Consider the following 15,969-nt stretch of genomic DNA (forward strand, 5'->3'; position numbering starts at 1 on the left):
CTTCAGTCTGCAACCCCATGCTCCTTTCCTTAGGAGCAAACCCCGGTGAACTCAGTGACACTGATTTCTCAGTAGGATCATGCTGTTCACATGTTTGATTTGGACTGGATTTTTGTTTTGTCTGGCTTTTCAAAAAATATATATTTTGTATATTCTGGCTTTTCAAAAAAAGCTTGAGGCGGCTAATAAGTAACGAGGGGTGGAGGAGAAATTCAATTTCATTTGTATTTTAATGTGAATGTGCTTAATTCATAATTCCTCGAACCAATACACAAAGTGAAACACAACTATTCTTCGAAATTTGTATATTTCTCTTCCATTCCTAGACAGGAAAGACTGAGCATTTCTAAGCATATGAAGCTGCCCAGGCCCAAGGACCATGAGACTGGAGGGGAACAAAAACAGGGCCTTATCTGCTGTGGACTTCCCTTATTTGGGAAGTGTGAATGGGCCCCTCACTGTTGTCTTTTAAGTGAATTTTAGAATCATAGAATTATATAACTGTAGAATAGGAAGGGTTCACAAGGGTTATCTAGTCCAACTTCCTCCATTGCTTTGAACTCCCCCCCCCCTTTTAAATCCATTCTGCTTTTTATTGATGGCTTTATTTGGCTTCATGTTTGTTGCTGCTGTTTTAATAGTTCATCCCCAGTTGGGTTTTTAATGTTTGCACTGTTCAATGTATCGGACTGCATTTAACTATTTTTTTAAAAAAACTCAGAGTAGACCCATTAAAGTTAATGGACATAAGTTAGCTATATCTATTAATTTCAGTGGATCTACTCTGAGCAGAACTCACATTGGATATAATCCACTGTATCTATTCATTGCTTGTAAGGGGTTTAAATCAACCAAATAAATGTTTTTCAAATCCAAACTTTCCTCTTGTTTCCCTTATATATGAATTGCAATGAACAAAGTTGTTTCTTGGCTCCAGACAGCCTGGTGTAATTTCAATCAGAATCAAAAGATGTACAGCTGGGACCTGGATCTGAGTTTTGTAGATTGGCTTCATCTTTGCTTAGTGAAAGTGCTGGTGGACTGCCATGGGAGTTTAAGGTAAATTAGTCTCTCAGGGAGTAACCAGAGGCAAGAGAAGTCTTTCAATTAATGTCACTAGGGTCTGGATTATGTACTTTTGAGGGTGTTGGAGGAAAAAAAAGTTAATAGAGTCTGTGATTGGACAGCTAATCCTACCACACAGTGAGGCCTCTATAAACATATTCCAGACATTGGAATTCTGCCTGGGTCAGAGGAATGTGCCACAGCGTAGGCACCGGCAGATATTCCTGTCGACCTCCCCGCGTCTCCACTCTGCTGATAAGCAGGCGAGGTCCCGGCGATTCATCTCAGATGTGTGAGAGGAACACACCGTTCTTCGTCTCTCCCCTTTGGTGTCCCCCAGGAGGGGAAAGAAGCAGACAGAAAACTATTTACATCTTTTATTTCTGTCTCTCATATCAGTACAGAGAAACATGTCTGCACTCGACAACAGCAAGAAGAAACTCCACCCATGTACTTCCAGTACGGGTCATATGACACACACACTGAGCTAACATCCGGTGCTCAGTACAGAATGGACTGCCCCTTTGTTTCCATGGCAACAGTCACAAACATCCTGTCTGGCTTTCCAGCCACAAGCAGCTGACTGAGCTGCTGGAGCCTTTGCTTGCTGCAGCATTGGTGCTTTATGGTAACATACTCCCCCTAAAGTATCAATGCGTGCTGCGAGCAAAGCGTCATCCAGAGAAGAAAACAAACAGTTGTTATACTTATAACATTCCCCTGTTGTTTCAGTTCCACCCTTGGAACTACCCGCCACTGGTTTTACCAATGTACCTCTCTGGTTGTGTGACTTCACATTTCCTTGGTTAACAACGCTCTGTTGTGCCTTTGTCTCTGACTCAGACACAGCTTCAATCTGTCCTTGATCGTTTACAACAGCAACATATGCTAGGTTAGCAAACTCCTTTGAATACCTCTTGGGTGGTACACCCTTTGTTGCTCTCTCAGACCTTCGTAAGAGCTGCTGCTCTTCTCTGCTTTCTGGTTCAGCCTCTGAACACTCTGGAGAACCAGTACTAAGCTTAATCAGTGGTTTATCCTCCTCTTCTGAGGGTTTAGTCATTATTTGAGATTTCCTCTCAATGACTGTGACAACTGAGCTGTCTGAGCTATCGCTGTCATCATCAGTACCACTGAACTCAATAAGATCAAACTCATCATCATCATCATCAGAATCATCTGTGGAAAAAGTTTGAACAATCACTCTCTCCCGTTCAGGAGCACTTTCTAGAAATTTTGTGAGAATCACCTGACCAGATTCAGACAAAATTACTCTGTAGAGACCTTTTTCATAACCCACAAAGATGCCTCTGGCATTCTTTACCCCACTTGGAGCTTCTGTTCTCACATGAGACCCGAAAACCTTAAAATAGGCAACAGAAGGTTTTCTATTAAACAGCTTCTCAAAAGGAGAACATCCCAACTCTGTTGAGACTTTCCTCAACCACACATGAAGATAGGACGCTAAAGATTCGGCCCAATAATCATGTGGCAAATGTGAACTCAGCAATTGTGCATGCATCCCCTTTTGCAATTCTTTGTTCACCCTAACACAGACACATTTCTTCCACGCTTCTTCGGAAGTAGCAAGTATGTGTCTTATCCCTTTCTCATCCAGGAACCTCTGGAAATCCTGTAAAAGAAAAACTGGCTTGTCATCTGTGAAAAGACAATCAATGTTAACATCATGCATACTTTTAACCTTGTCACAAAACTCCTGAAACTTTTCTAAAGTTTCCTGCGGTTTCTTCATCATATAAACCCAAGAATAATTAGTGTAACAATCAACACACACAAGGTAATATTTTGCTCCGCCTCTAGATGGTTCTAAAGGACCAATCACATCAGCATACACCCGCTGAAAAGCTCTGTGGACCTTCTTAGACACCTTCTTGGTGCTCACTCTGGTCACACCTGCAAGAGAAATTTCGTTAGAATCAGAAGTATTACATTTCATGTAATCACTTTGATCAAAAGTCAACAAATACAGTCCATCTTTCTCTTTAGCAGTAAGAAACAGTTCTCCATCTTTGTAGATCTTGCATCTTTTAGCATCATAGTACAGTTTTAGTCCCTTCTTCGCAATCTGCGACACACTCAGCAAATTAAATCTCAGTTCTGGAACCAGGTAAACATCGCTTATAGTCAAGTTCAGACTCTCAAGATACACAGTTCCAATTCCGGTCGCTTCCAGTTCTTGACCGTTGGCTTGTTTCACAGTGAAGCTTTGCTTCTTCAACGTCGAAAACAGTTCTCTGTGTGGGCAGAGATGCTTCGTGGCGCCCGTATCGATTATGAATGCGTTCCCAACATCTGGCGTGGTTCCTTTCGCCATCATAGCCTTTGCAGGTTTCACCTGGCACTTGGTACGGCTTTTGCTTGACGCCTCAGGCTTCGTAGAGCTGTTCTTGGCTCCTTTTGACTGTCGCGGCTTCTTACAGTTTCGCTGTAGATGCCCAGTCTGTCCACAATTGTAGCATCGGACGGCACTCAATGCTACGGCATGCTCTCCAGTAGCATCAGCAGTGGGAAGATTTGAACTCTGTTCTTGCCTCCCTCTGTCTTTCACTTCCAGTGCAGCAAGTCTGTCGTGTTCGTTCAGGACGACGGCAGACACTCTTTCCGCGGTCAGATCCTGAGCAGGTAGCGAACCAAGCTGACTGGCAACAACCTTGTAGGTGCGGTTCAGGCTGTTTATCATCATGAAGCAAAACACTTCCTCCTGTAGACGAAATTGCGTTCCACCATCTGTTGACGCAGGTACTTCATCTCTGTCAGGTGCGCTTGAACATCTCCATCAGGCGCTAATCTCAGATTGGTCAACTTCTCAAAATACAGCAACGCTGAAGAACCAGCATCTCTCTGATGCGTTGTACGCAGCGCGTTCCAAACCTCTTGCGCAAATTCCAAATGCTGTATATGCACAAGCTGCTCATCTGAGACACACAGAATTATAGCAGTTCTAGCCTTCACATTCTGTGACTCCCAAGCACGCGTTGGTGCTGCTGGGATGGGATTCTCAATCACCTCAAACAGTCTCTGATTCTGCAGCAGGGCCTTCATCTTTACAGACCAAGATGAATAATTGTCATTGGTCAGGAGGGGTGGAGAAGGCAAACCTCCCCCCTTCTTGGCATCCATTTTGAGTCCTTGCATTGACTCTTAAAACACAAGCCTCTAAAATCCAATAGCTGGCTTGTTTACTTTCTTGACACCTGGCAACTCTGACACTGGCTGCGTTGGAAAGTCCCTTCCAGCAGTTCGTGAGGACCTAGTCATAACAAAACTTTGCTTTCGCTTCTCTGAAGCATAGACTGACTTTCCAGCCCTCTCGAGTAACTTTCCATTTCTCCTCTCTGAGGCACAGCCTTCTGAAGGACGTTGCCTAGCAACAGCGCATTCCTTTCCTTGGACAGGAAACCACAAAAATGCCTGGTATGCAGGCCTCTTCTAAGTTGGAGCTGCTTTCCCACGCACGCTTCTCCGTGAAGCAGAGAATGAACCATTCTGCATTCACACTTCTAAGCCCTTAAAAGTCTCATACCTTGAGCATCGGCTTGGCTGTCAGCTTCTTCTGGTCAGCTTCTGGCTGCAGAGAATCAGCCTCTCACTTCAGGCTTCCATGGAGCAGAGGAGGACAATTCACCAGCCTCTCATCCAGATGTCCGATGGACAGCAACCATCCTCTGCTACCACTGTTGGAATTCTGCCTGGGTCAGAGGAATGTGCCACAGCGTAGGCACCGGCAGATATTCCTGTCGACCTCCCCGCGTCTCCACTCTGCTGATAAGCAGGCGAGGTCCCGGCGATTCATCTCAGATGTGTGAGAGGAACACACCGTTCTTCGTCTCTCCCCTTTGGTGTCCCCCAGGAGGGGAAAGAAGCAGACAGAAAACTATTTACATCTTTTATTTCTGTCTCTCATATCAGTACAGAGAAACATGTCTGCACTCGACAACAGCAAGAAGAAACTCCACCCATGTACTTCCAGTACGGGTCATATGACACACACACTGAGCTAACATCCGGTGCTCAGTACAGAATGGACTGCCCCTTTGTTTCCATGGCAACAGTCACAAACATCCTGTCTGGCTTTCCAGCCACAAGCAGCTGACTGAGCTGCTGGAGCCTTTGCTTGCTGCAGCATTGGTGCTTTATGGTAACAATATTCACCTTACATATTTCACCTATTGCCTTCTTCATAATTAGGGATATTAATACACCGATACTATTTTTACACATTAAGACACAATCTAATGGTCTCAAAACAGACAAATGCCAAATATTTGTATTGTTTTATTTATGGCCCCCCTCCAAACAATTTTTCCAATTTTTAGCTGGAAATGCTGGGATTTGAACCTGTGATGCAAGGTTCTGCATGCAAGGCCAACGCTTTACCACTGTGTTATGGCCCCACTGGAATAGACAGGACTGAGTCAGATGGACCAACTGATCTCTATATATACTGAAACCTCCCATGTCAGTGGATGCATTGAAGAGGAGGAGAGCTGCAGGTGGAAGTAAATGTAGCAATCCAAAAGCCCAAAACAAGGAGAAGCAAAACCATAGACTGCTGCTTGAAAACAACCATTTATTATTGTTTGAAGATTGCTCACCATGTTTTGAGAACTGTCTCCCTCGAGGGCAAAGGGTCTTCCCAGATCTTATTCCAGCACACCAGTTAAAGCCCACTCAGGGAGTATAATTTTTCTTTCTCCAAATACACTAGGCAAATCTTCAAATAATAATCACTCCCTCTAATAGTGGAGCCACCTGGCAAGTGCTGTGACCAGATTGTAACCAAAATGGAGCCAGTAAGAAACAACAGAGAGTTATCATCAGAATGCTTGAGGCAACCCCCAGGTTTGCAGAAGTACAAATTACCTTTAGTGGGGGGGGGGATCTAAAGGGGCAACCTCTCCCCCTTGCCGAAAAAGCAACCTCCCAACAAGGATTGATCATGCTCAGGGTCAAAAGAATGCCATGTGTCTGTTAGGAATTAGATCTAAGCAGGTTCAAGTAGGTCTGGACAGGGAACTCTGAAAAATCACATGCAAGTGCCTGGGCAGTGGATGAAGGCAGACTTGGGCTGGAAAATTTATATGCTATTGAGGAATAAGCAACAGCTGCTGAAGGTGCAGATGGTAAGGGAAGAGGGCAGGGGATTAATCCTTCAGGGAAATCTAACACAACATAAACCCTCTCATCCATCAGGTTATCATCATTATTTGTTGTTTCTTCATTTGTTCAAAGAGAGCACCTAGCAAGCGAGTTGAAGAGGTGACAAAAGAGGCTGTTAACCTCACAGCAGGTCCCCCAAGCAAAGCGAAGCCTCTCTGCGGAGAGAGGGAAAGGCAACCAATGGCTGGTCCACAGGAGAGCTCTTGCCACATTTGCGAGAAAACAAAAAAGGAGCAGAGAAGAGATGGTGGTGTGTAATGGGATCCGATGCAGGCATGTGCTTTGCTATTTTATGCACACACACACACACACACACACACACACACACACACACTAATCTGCCTACTCTAGCAGCAGCCCTAAACCTCACACAGGCTTCCTGGACCTCTCACAAAATGACACGACAGTGGCAATTTGATGAGATGTATCAGGTTGCAGCACGGAAAGAATGGGGTGGTTTTATGTCTCTGGTGTAGGGGAAGTAATAAGGCTCATCATCACCTTCCCCTTTCCCTTCTAACCTTTGACTGCTGTGCAAAACTTTTCCTAATGCAGAGTTTAAAGGAAGGCTAAAGCTAATAGCAGGGATGCGGGTGGCGCTGTGGGTTAAACCACAGAGCCTAGGGCTTGCCGATCAGAAGGTCGGCGGTTCGAATCCCCACGACAGGGTGAGCTCCTGTTGCTCGGTCCCAGCTCCTGCCAACCTAGCAGTTCGAAAGCACATCAAAGTGCAAGTAGATAAATAGGTACCGCTCCAGCGGGAAGGTAAACGACGTTACCATGCGCTGCTCTGGTTCACCAGAAGCGGCTTAGTTATGCTGGCCACATGACCCGGAAGCTGTCTGCGGACAAACGCTGGCTCCCTTGGCCAATAAAGTGAGATGAGCGCCGTAACCCCAGAGTCGGTCACGACTGGACCTAATGGTCAGGGGTCCCTTTACCTTTAAAGCTAATAGCATAAATCTGCTGTGGTGGTGTTGGTGGAGGGTGGACAATGCTGGGAGGACGTAGGGGGATTTTCAGCAAGAGGGCCACCTGGGCAACCTGCTGGCGGCCAGATGCTAAAGTGGGCAATGGATGCACATTTTTACCTTTGTACAGTAGACTATAGAAACACTCACAAATGCCTTTCTTCCTCCATCCAGGCAGGGAAGAGGCATGGTAAGAGTTCAAGGGCACAGTTCAGCCAGGCAAAAACGCTCAAGGAGAATGTGATGCAGGGGCAGCGAGAGGGATGGCCCCAGGAGAGATCCAGGGACCAGTTTCATGGGCCACATTTGGCCCCCCAGGCCTGAGGTTCTACACCTCTGCTGTGGAGCATCATGGATTCTACAGCTTCAGAGAGGCCACAAGGCACAGTCCAGGAGTCCATATCAGGAGAAGGGGGTGACTGGGATCCCTGAAAATACCTGCAATCTTTAAAAAATGGTTGGGAAGGTGGGAGGCACCAGTTGAGGCTGAATCCACCCAGCACAAGCACATCTCAAAATTGAACTTTGGAAGGGGGTCTCTTGTATAATGGTTGCCACTGGAGCATTTTCTCACTCCAAGAGGCAGAGTGCACAAAACTTTGCTTTCAAATTTGCATTTAAAAACTGTCCACACTCATCGTCTTCCCCTTCTGTCTGCAGCCTTTTTCAGGGTACTTAAAAGACACAAAAATGGTTAACCTACAAGGCACACCCTTTCAAACTTAAGAAGCACAGTAGAATTTTATTAGCTGTGATATTAGCTGGACAAACATTGACTTCCTTAGGAGTAAAACTAGCATTGCAATTAAAGATTATCCCTGGAGTCTGTTGGTAAAAATAAAAAAACAGAAGACTCAGTGTAAAGCTAAATGAAAAGGGCAATCTTTAGCAAACGGTGCAGAGAATTAGATCAATAGAGACGGAGAGAGAAAGGAAAATATAAGGGATTGCTTTTTGATTTTAATAATGCTGTCAAGAAACCTGACAAAAGAAGACAGCAAGCACCAATGGAAGATGATGGAATGCTCATGTGGGTTCAGTGAAACCGCAACAGATGTTCTCTGTGTTATCAAGGGCTTGGTTGATGTGGGCTGGGTGACTTTCCCACCCTGGGTAAGTGTTGACATCTGCTGGCTGATAGCAAGACACTGGGAGAGCTAGCTTGCCACTTGAACTAAGAGTTTCCAGTTGTAGCTTGACGGGCAACTATTTAATTTGTTTACTCATTGTTTTTATTGCTACGTATTTTCCTCCTCAGAACGGAAGGTGGTATGCCTGATTCTCTCCCCTCCCCATTTCATCCGCACAGCAACCTGGGTCATACAACCTGTGTCACGTTCCTCTTCACTGCCTTAAGAACTTGTGAATGTAAGAAGAGACTGTTGGATGAGGCCAACGCCTAGTGACCACAAGTGAAAAATATATGGGTGGGAATGGAATATCAATGTCCTAAGGGGGCTAGGGCAGGAGTACGCCACACTGCAGGTCCCATTTGCCCTACATAAAGCACTCGAGGGTTTTCGTGTTGCTTTCTCTGTGGTGGGAACACCAGATTCTTGAGATGGGTTTCTCCTAATGCAAACAATCACTGTACTCCTGCTGAGCCAGCATGGTGTAGAGGTAAGGCTGTCGGACTACGACCTGGGAGACCAAGGTTCAAACCCCCATTGGACCATGAAGCTCACTTGGACCAGTCACTGCCTCTCAGCCTATTCTACCTCACAGTATTGCCGGCCGGAGGAGAATCATGGACATTGCCTAGAGCTCCTCAGAGAAAAAGACAGGATATAAATGCAATAAATGCAAAAATCATAAGCTAGAATTGCAACTGGCTTTCCACACTATCAGGGATATTGTACTTTTGCCCTTTGTTCTCCCCAGGATGCTGTCTATGCCTGTGAGTGTGATGTGGCCCAATTCAGCTGAGTGGCCACTTGAAGCTCAGTGAAGATTTAGTGTAAACTTTGTGGTGGGGGCTATTTTATCACCCTGTTGATGTTTTAATCAATATTTTAATTAGCACCGAAACACATCTACAGCTAAAATTGTGTTTTTAAATAAATAAATAAATAAATAAATAAATAAATAAATAAATAAATGGAACACAGCTTAAATGGAAGAGTGTTATAGTGCTACAATGTGAGGCCCTCTAGCTCTCTTGGACTCCAACTCCCATCAGCCTCAGCCAGCAAGGCCAATGGTCAGGAATGATGGGAGTTGTAGTCCAGTAACATGTGGAGGCCACCACATGGGCTACCTGTGCCTTAATGCTAATTTAATAAATGTTTTAAAAAACAACTCTTCCTAGTCACTGTCATTTTGGCAACAGCATTGACAGAAAGGATTCCATTTTTCTTTAAAGGGCTTATACTGTAATGATTCTAATCTGATTACCATGATGGTTATAGTATCAACCACCCCACTCCCATTATTTTAACCTGTGGTCCACAGTCAGTTCTTCCTTTCCTCTCTTGCTTCTCTCCATCCCCCACTGCATTCTGACTGCCTCATCTCTGCTCTCTCAGCTTTGCTGCAGTGTGTGTGTTGTTTGTGTGTGTGTGTGTGTGTGTGCATGGTTGCCCAGCGCGAAACAACACTGGCTGGCATCCGAACCTCATAAGCAAAGACTTTGCAGAAGAGGTGAGCCCAAGGCTCAGAGATGTAGTGATGAAGGAATTCAGCTTCCTTTTGCTGCTGCAGGTGACAGCGATGGAAGTGTACAGGCTTAAATGAAGGCAGTGGTGCAATATAGCAAGGCAGCAGGGCAGGGAGTGGTGTGGAAGTGGGGTACCTTCCATCCAAATACACTTTGTAAGGGTTTTGTCAGTCAGTGTGCCCAAAAGCCACGCAGATATACATCTAGCTAACTCAGGGAAGGGCTCAGTGGTGTAGCATCTGCTTCGCACGAAGAAGGTCCCAGGTGTCATACGCTGGTGAGCCACTGCCAGTCGCTGTAAACAATACTGACTTAGAGGGACCAGTGGCTTGACTTGGTATAAGGCAACTCCCTATGTTCCTATGTACTATATGAGAAAAGTAATTTGAAAAAACAATAAAACCAACACACACCAACAAACGGGGAGGGGGAATGTCACCAACACAAGACACTCGAAACATCCCTTGGCAAAGCATTTTGCCTGGCTATTCAGCTTTGTATAGGGATGGGTAAACCTGTCCATTTCTGTTTCTTTCTGTTCCTCATTTTCCAAGTCTTAAATTCAGTTCTCCACATTCCCACACCACACTTTTTTTAAAAAAAGGCCTCATGAAAATTCACCAGTATTTTAGTGTAAATTTTCCCCAATATGCACATTTATTATTTTTTTTGCAAAACGATCCCCCCTAATATAATACAATCTGGCATCTTATTTTCAGCAACATATGCACACTTTACCTCAGTGTGCGGATTTCCTTACACATCATCTGGCCTGCCATTGCAAAATTTGGAGCAATGTGAATTTCGAAGGATGGCCCTGTTTCCGTTTGTGTGTGGTTTGGGAAAGTGTGAATTAGGTTAAGTTCACCTTGAATAGATAACTGAGTCAAACTCCTCCCCCATCCGTAGCCTTGAGTAGAGAAGACATGTTTGTCCTGACCCTATTTTCAAAATATGATATGTCCGTTTTGAGGAAACCCTGCTTTCAGAGAATTTTGCCATGAAGTATGGCATACATACATTTTTGGAAGGAAGGAAGGAAGGAAGGAAGGAAGGCAGATGCAATGGGAAGAAACAGGAGGACCATATGAATATTCAGCCTCTAGGTCACTCTGTGCCCTAAAAAGGGCCTTGGCAAGGCAGTCTGAGGCATGAAGCAAGAAACAAGAAACTGCTTAGTCTGAAATGAAACTCTAGCAGAAGATTGCCCTGGCCATTTCAAAACATCTGCTGAGTGAGCACTACAAGCGTTAAAGACACAGAGAGATGGTGGATGATGAAAGACTCTACACACTGAATCTCACATATTGCATTGACATCCTTCATTGGAACAGTGTGCTCAGCCCTGATCTCATAATCTCTGGAAGGATATAATAGAAAGACAAAAGGCTCAAGAAATGATTAGCAAAAATAGTTGGAGGTCAGAGAAGACTCCCATATAAGGAGGCTGTGAAGATAGTGAGATTGTGTGGCCTAGAGAAGAAAATTGAAGGGATTTAGGAATACTGCTTCTCACCTGTGCATACAATGCAAAGGGACATAAATAGAACTAATTGGAACATATAACAGTAATAAAAAGAGCATCATCATATATGCATAACATAGATTTCAAGAGCACTAGGCATTAGGACTGATGGTCATTAAGCTTCCAATTTTGCACATTTATGGACATGCCAAGGTGATCCCCAATGATGATGGAAAATACTAAAATATTGTTTCAAGGCTCTTGGGTGTTCCAGGCTAGCTGAAAAACAGACGCCTGAATTTAGTGTTTTCATTGACTTTTATTTTTGTTGTATTGGGTTACTTGTGCACCACTTAAGAGATAATTGTGATTGAGCGCTATATAAAGTACCAAAATATAAATAAATAGTTAAAATGCTGCTGCTTTAAATCAGGAAGACAGGATAAGGGACAGTCTGACATATCTTCCAAAGGAAAGGGATAGAAAACATTGTCCATATGACTGGATTAAGGTGATACCATACTGAAATATTTAGGTGGCAATGCTATACACCAGGGACTGCCAATGTGACGCTTGCCAATTGCTGGACTACAGCTCCCAGCACCTTTGACCATTGGTCATGCTCGGCGGGGCTGATGGGAGTTGTAGTCCAACAACCTGTGGCTTACTCTGCTATACAAACTAACCTGGGAGAAAGGCCTGTAAAATTCAATGGGACATATTTTTGCATACGAAAGCATAGGATTACACCATGAAGCAATGTATTAATAACATGTAGATTTTTCTGCCTGCATTTATGCTAGCATGTCAATATTGTAACATGCTACATATGCAGACATATAACATATCTAATACACGTGGCATGATTTTGTGCAAATAAAATAATGACAATAATTAATGCTTAAAACAAACATCACCTACCAATTCCATTCATGACGGGTGGCTCATTATTCACATCCAACACTCCAGGCAAATCAGGTTCCGCTTCATGTTCATTTAAATCCAAGTCTGGCTTTGGGGGGCCGTTCCCAAAATGTCTAGAATCCTTTTCATAACCGGCATCTCCATTCTGTAAGCCGTTGTGTGGCTTTTTCAATGGCATAATCTGCAAGCCGCTGGGAGTAGTCCGGTAAGAGACTGTTTTAGCAGCCCTGTCTCCTGAAGGGGCTGGCTTGGCCGCGTAACCCTTTTTTGGCTTTTGAAATGAGGGGGCCATGCGCTTCCGTTTATGGGGCAGCCCTTTGCTCTTCCCAGAGTCAGATGGCCTATGTGGTATTTTGTCGAGGGACGACGCTCTGCTCTCGCGTAAAAACTTTGGCGTGCTGGCTTGCTTCCCGTGCTTTGCTCGCTTTTCTCGCGTGACATGCAGTCCGTTGAATTCATCGATAAATTCCTCACAGTGCAACAAGTGATGTTCTGGCTCCCAGGTGTCTTCATTGCTCCCATAGCCTTTCCAACGTATAAGATATTCCCATTTACCCTTTTTGTTTTTCCTTTTGTCTACGATCCTCTCAACCTAAGTGGAGAGAAAAAAAAGGTAAGCTGGAACAAGGGAACAAGCCCTCTTTAGGGAAGTTTTTAATGTTTGATGCTGTACTGTTTTTAATATTCAGTTGGAAGCCGCCCAGAGTGGCTGGGGAAACCCAGCCAGATGGGCGGGGTATAAATAATAAATTATTATTATTATTATTATTATTATTATTATATAAAATATTTCAGACTGCAGGGTTGTATTCAATGCTAGCCCTACACAGAGCAGATCCACTGAAGTAACTGGGTGCGACTAACTTAAGTTCAGTCATTCCAATGGGTCTGCTATGACTAGGACTTGGCTGGATAAAACCCTCACCAAGGAGCAAGTCCCACTGAATTCAATGGTATTTACCACTGAGTAGAGAAGAACAAATCTTTTGGCGGTTCTTTCCTTCAGTTTTAACTCTTCCTGTCTTAAGATCAGTTTGTCCCATTTCCAGGGTGGTTTGTGAAAAAAAGGTCTGCAGGAAAACTCATGTGCATTTTAGTGTACATTTTTTCTTAATATATGTACCTGTTTAAATAAATCTTGATCAATTGCTTATGTGCAGTTGAGATAACTGATTGTTCAATGCAATCTACATTAATTTACATAAGAGAGAAAAGCCAAGTTGTAAAAAAGGTTAGATTTCTCTGCTATTAGGTGATAAGGGCTGCACTTGGCTTCATGTTGGAAAATGCATTCCCCATCCTCTCTCATATACAGAGAAGATGGTGTTTCCAAATGGAGATTTTGGAAGAATTACACCATTGAGACACAATGGAAAAGATTATGGCTTTTGGCTCAGGTAAATTCCGCCTCTGCTTATACAACAGAAAACACCTTAAAAGTGGTACATTGGTGGTATCAGATGCCAGTTCACATTGTCCATGGTTCATCCATGATGTTGGCAGTACTAAGGGGACTTGTTATCAGTCATGGCCCAGTAATTTAGACATTTGGGGGACTTGTGTCCTTGGAAATATCCAAAATAATTTGGGAGCCCATGGATTATTCACCCCAATAGTGCTTTGAAGGCCTAATGCCGATAGAAAGACAAAGGATGTATTGACTCTTCTCTTAGTAGCTGCTCAATTGTATTTCAAGCCTGGAAGGCCTTACAAAGACTATCCCCCGGGATTTATGGCACAAAAATGTTTGGGTGATTGGTGATCACTGAGAAAATAACTCATAATTTAAAAGCGATAAAAGGAATGAAAACCAAGTGCTATTTATTTATTATACAAATGATACTGGTCTTAAGGATATATTCTCCAAAGCACTGTTGCAAATAAGGTCATCATAAATACTATGGCCTGGACTACACTCTTCTCTGGGAACGACTTGCCTGTGACAGATAAGACAGTTTTTCTGCTGTTCCCCCGGACCTTATATGATGGACGTATGGATAATCTATATGAATAGGTAAGAAGCACTCATGTTAATGTATAACCTGATACCAGTTACTGGAGAGGCGGAAGAGATTAGGGCTGTTGTGTTATATATTTTAATGTTTTACAAAAGCCAATCATTTATATATGTATTTAAAAAACGACACTTCTTTAATTGAAATCTGCTGGCCGATGAAAATGTGGGCATCCATTTTAGTAAAATTAAAAGGACCTCTAGTCAATTAATCAACCAACCATGGAAGACCTGACGATCAGTTGCCAGGTTCTGGAGGAAGAGATTGTTTTAGAAGTCAAATACAGTGGTGCCCCGCAAGACGAATGCCTTGCAAGACGAAAAACTCGCTAGACGAAAGGGTTTTCCGTTTTTGCATTGCTTCGCTAGACGAATTTCCCTCTGGGCTTGCTTCGCAAGATGAAAACATCTTGCACTTTTTTTATAAAGCCGCTTGAAGAGGCGCAGTTGCGACGGACCGTGCTTCACAAGACGAAAAACATCGCAAGACGAAAAGACTCGCGGAACGAATTCTTTTCGTCTTGCGAGGCACCACTGTATTCCAGGGTTTGCATAAACATTTCAAACTACTATTCTAACCCTGGCACATATTCGACTTCTGCATGACCACATGTATGTGTGGTTCTGGACAATAAATAAACAAATCAATTGGCCACTCCTATCTGCGGCTCAGATCTCCACTCCCGGCACTGTGCGGCGCATGTTCACACACACATGCCAGCTCATCCTCAGTGCCAAACTCAAGGTGTGAGTGGGAAAGCAGTGCCCCCGCCACCCGTGTGCCCTGCCTGGGCCACCGCTACTATGCCACTCAGCTTCAGACAGTAGGCAGGCAGGGGGAAAGGACAGGAGCACATGGGATCAGTGCTTGCCTGCTGAGCCGCTGGGTCATAAACTGCCTCTTGTGTGCAGCCTAGAGGATGAGCGACCCAGTGCCCCATTAGCCACAGTGCCCTGGGTCAGCAGGAGAGGAGCGAATCCAACTCCAAACAAGGTGGGATCGGGGTGCGGAGGAGAAAATGAGTGGTGGGGGAAGAGTGTGAGCGTATAAATCTAATAAATAAAATAATAATAATAAATAATTTAGCTGAGCTGATCGGGGAAGTCAAGGGCAATGAGAGCAGCTGGGTCAAATGGGAAGGGGAGGAGGAAATCAAACTTCAGCTCAGAAGTCACTCAGGGACACTGCCCAGGAGGGATTGGAAGGAAGGCTTGGGGTGAGGAAAGGTGTGCTGGGCAGCAGCTCTGAGAGAGGGAAAGTAGCTGCTTTGGCGGTGCACATGAATATCTCGCTCTCCTCCACTTTACACAATTTCCACGTAAGTGGGAGGGTGCCTGTAAATTATTCTAGCCACAGATAATAACATAATAATATTTCTCTTTGTAAAATACAAGTAACTAATTTAGATGAACGAAAAAGAAAACTGCATTTTGAAAAGCTGTTCTATTATGAAAGTATTCAATAACAATCAATAAATTTATTCCAACTCCGTATTTCTTTCCTGTGGCATATGAAAATATGAGAAAAGTAGTCCTAGCCAAGTAAGTCCTACTGAATTGAATGGGCCTCAGTCCCATGAAAGTGAAGTTAGGATTCTACCCTTAGAATTGTATCCAACCAAGTCCTTCCGGCAGTAGACTCATTACAATTAATGTACCTAAGCAGGTCATGTCCATTAACTCAGTGGGTCAA

General features: G+C 44.0%; 1 protein-coding gene across 2 annotated transcripts in view; it reads right to left on the reverse strand.

Moving 5' to 3' along the window:
- Positions 1-15,969, reverse strand: part of CDYL2 (chromodomain Y like 2) — a 75,093-nt gene that overhangs the window by 19,792 nt on the left and 39,332 nt on the right. For both annotated transcript variants that reach the window (XM_082232322.1, XM_082232321.1), the window contains exon 2: positions 12,260-12,854. In XM_082232322.1, the coding sequence (XP_082088448.1) occupies positions 12,260-12,854 (595 nt within the window). The remainder of the gene's footprint in view (positions 1-12,259; positions 12,855-15,969) is intronic.

This window comes from Podarcis vaucheri (assembly GCF_965113315.1).
Source record: "Podarcis vaucheri genome assembly, chromosome: 7".
NCBI classification, from domain to species: Eukaryota; Metazoa; Chordata; class Lepidosauria; order Squamata; family Lacertidae; genus Podarcis; species Podarcis vaucheri.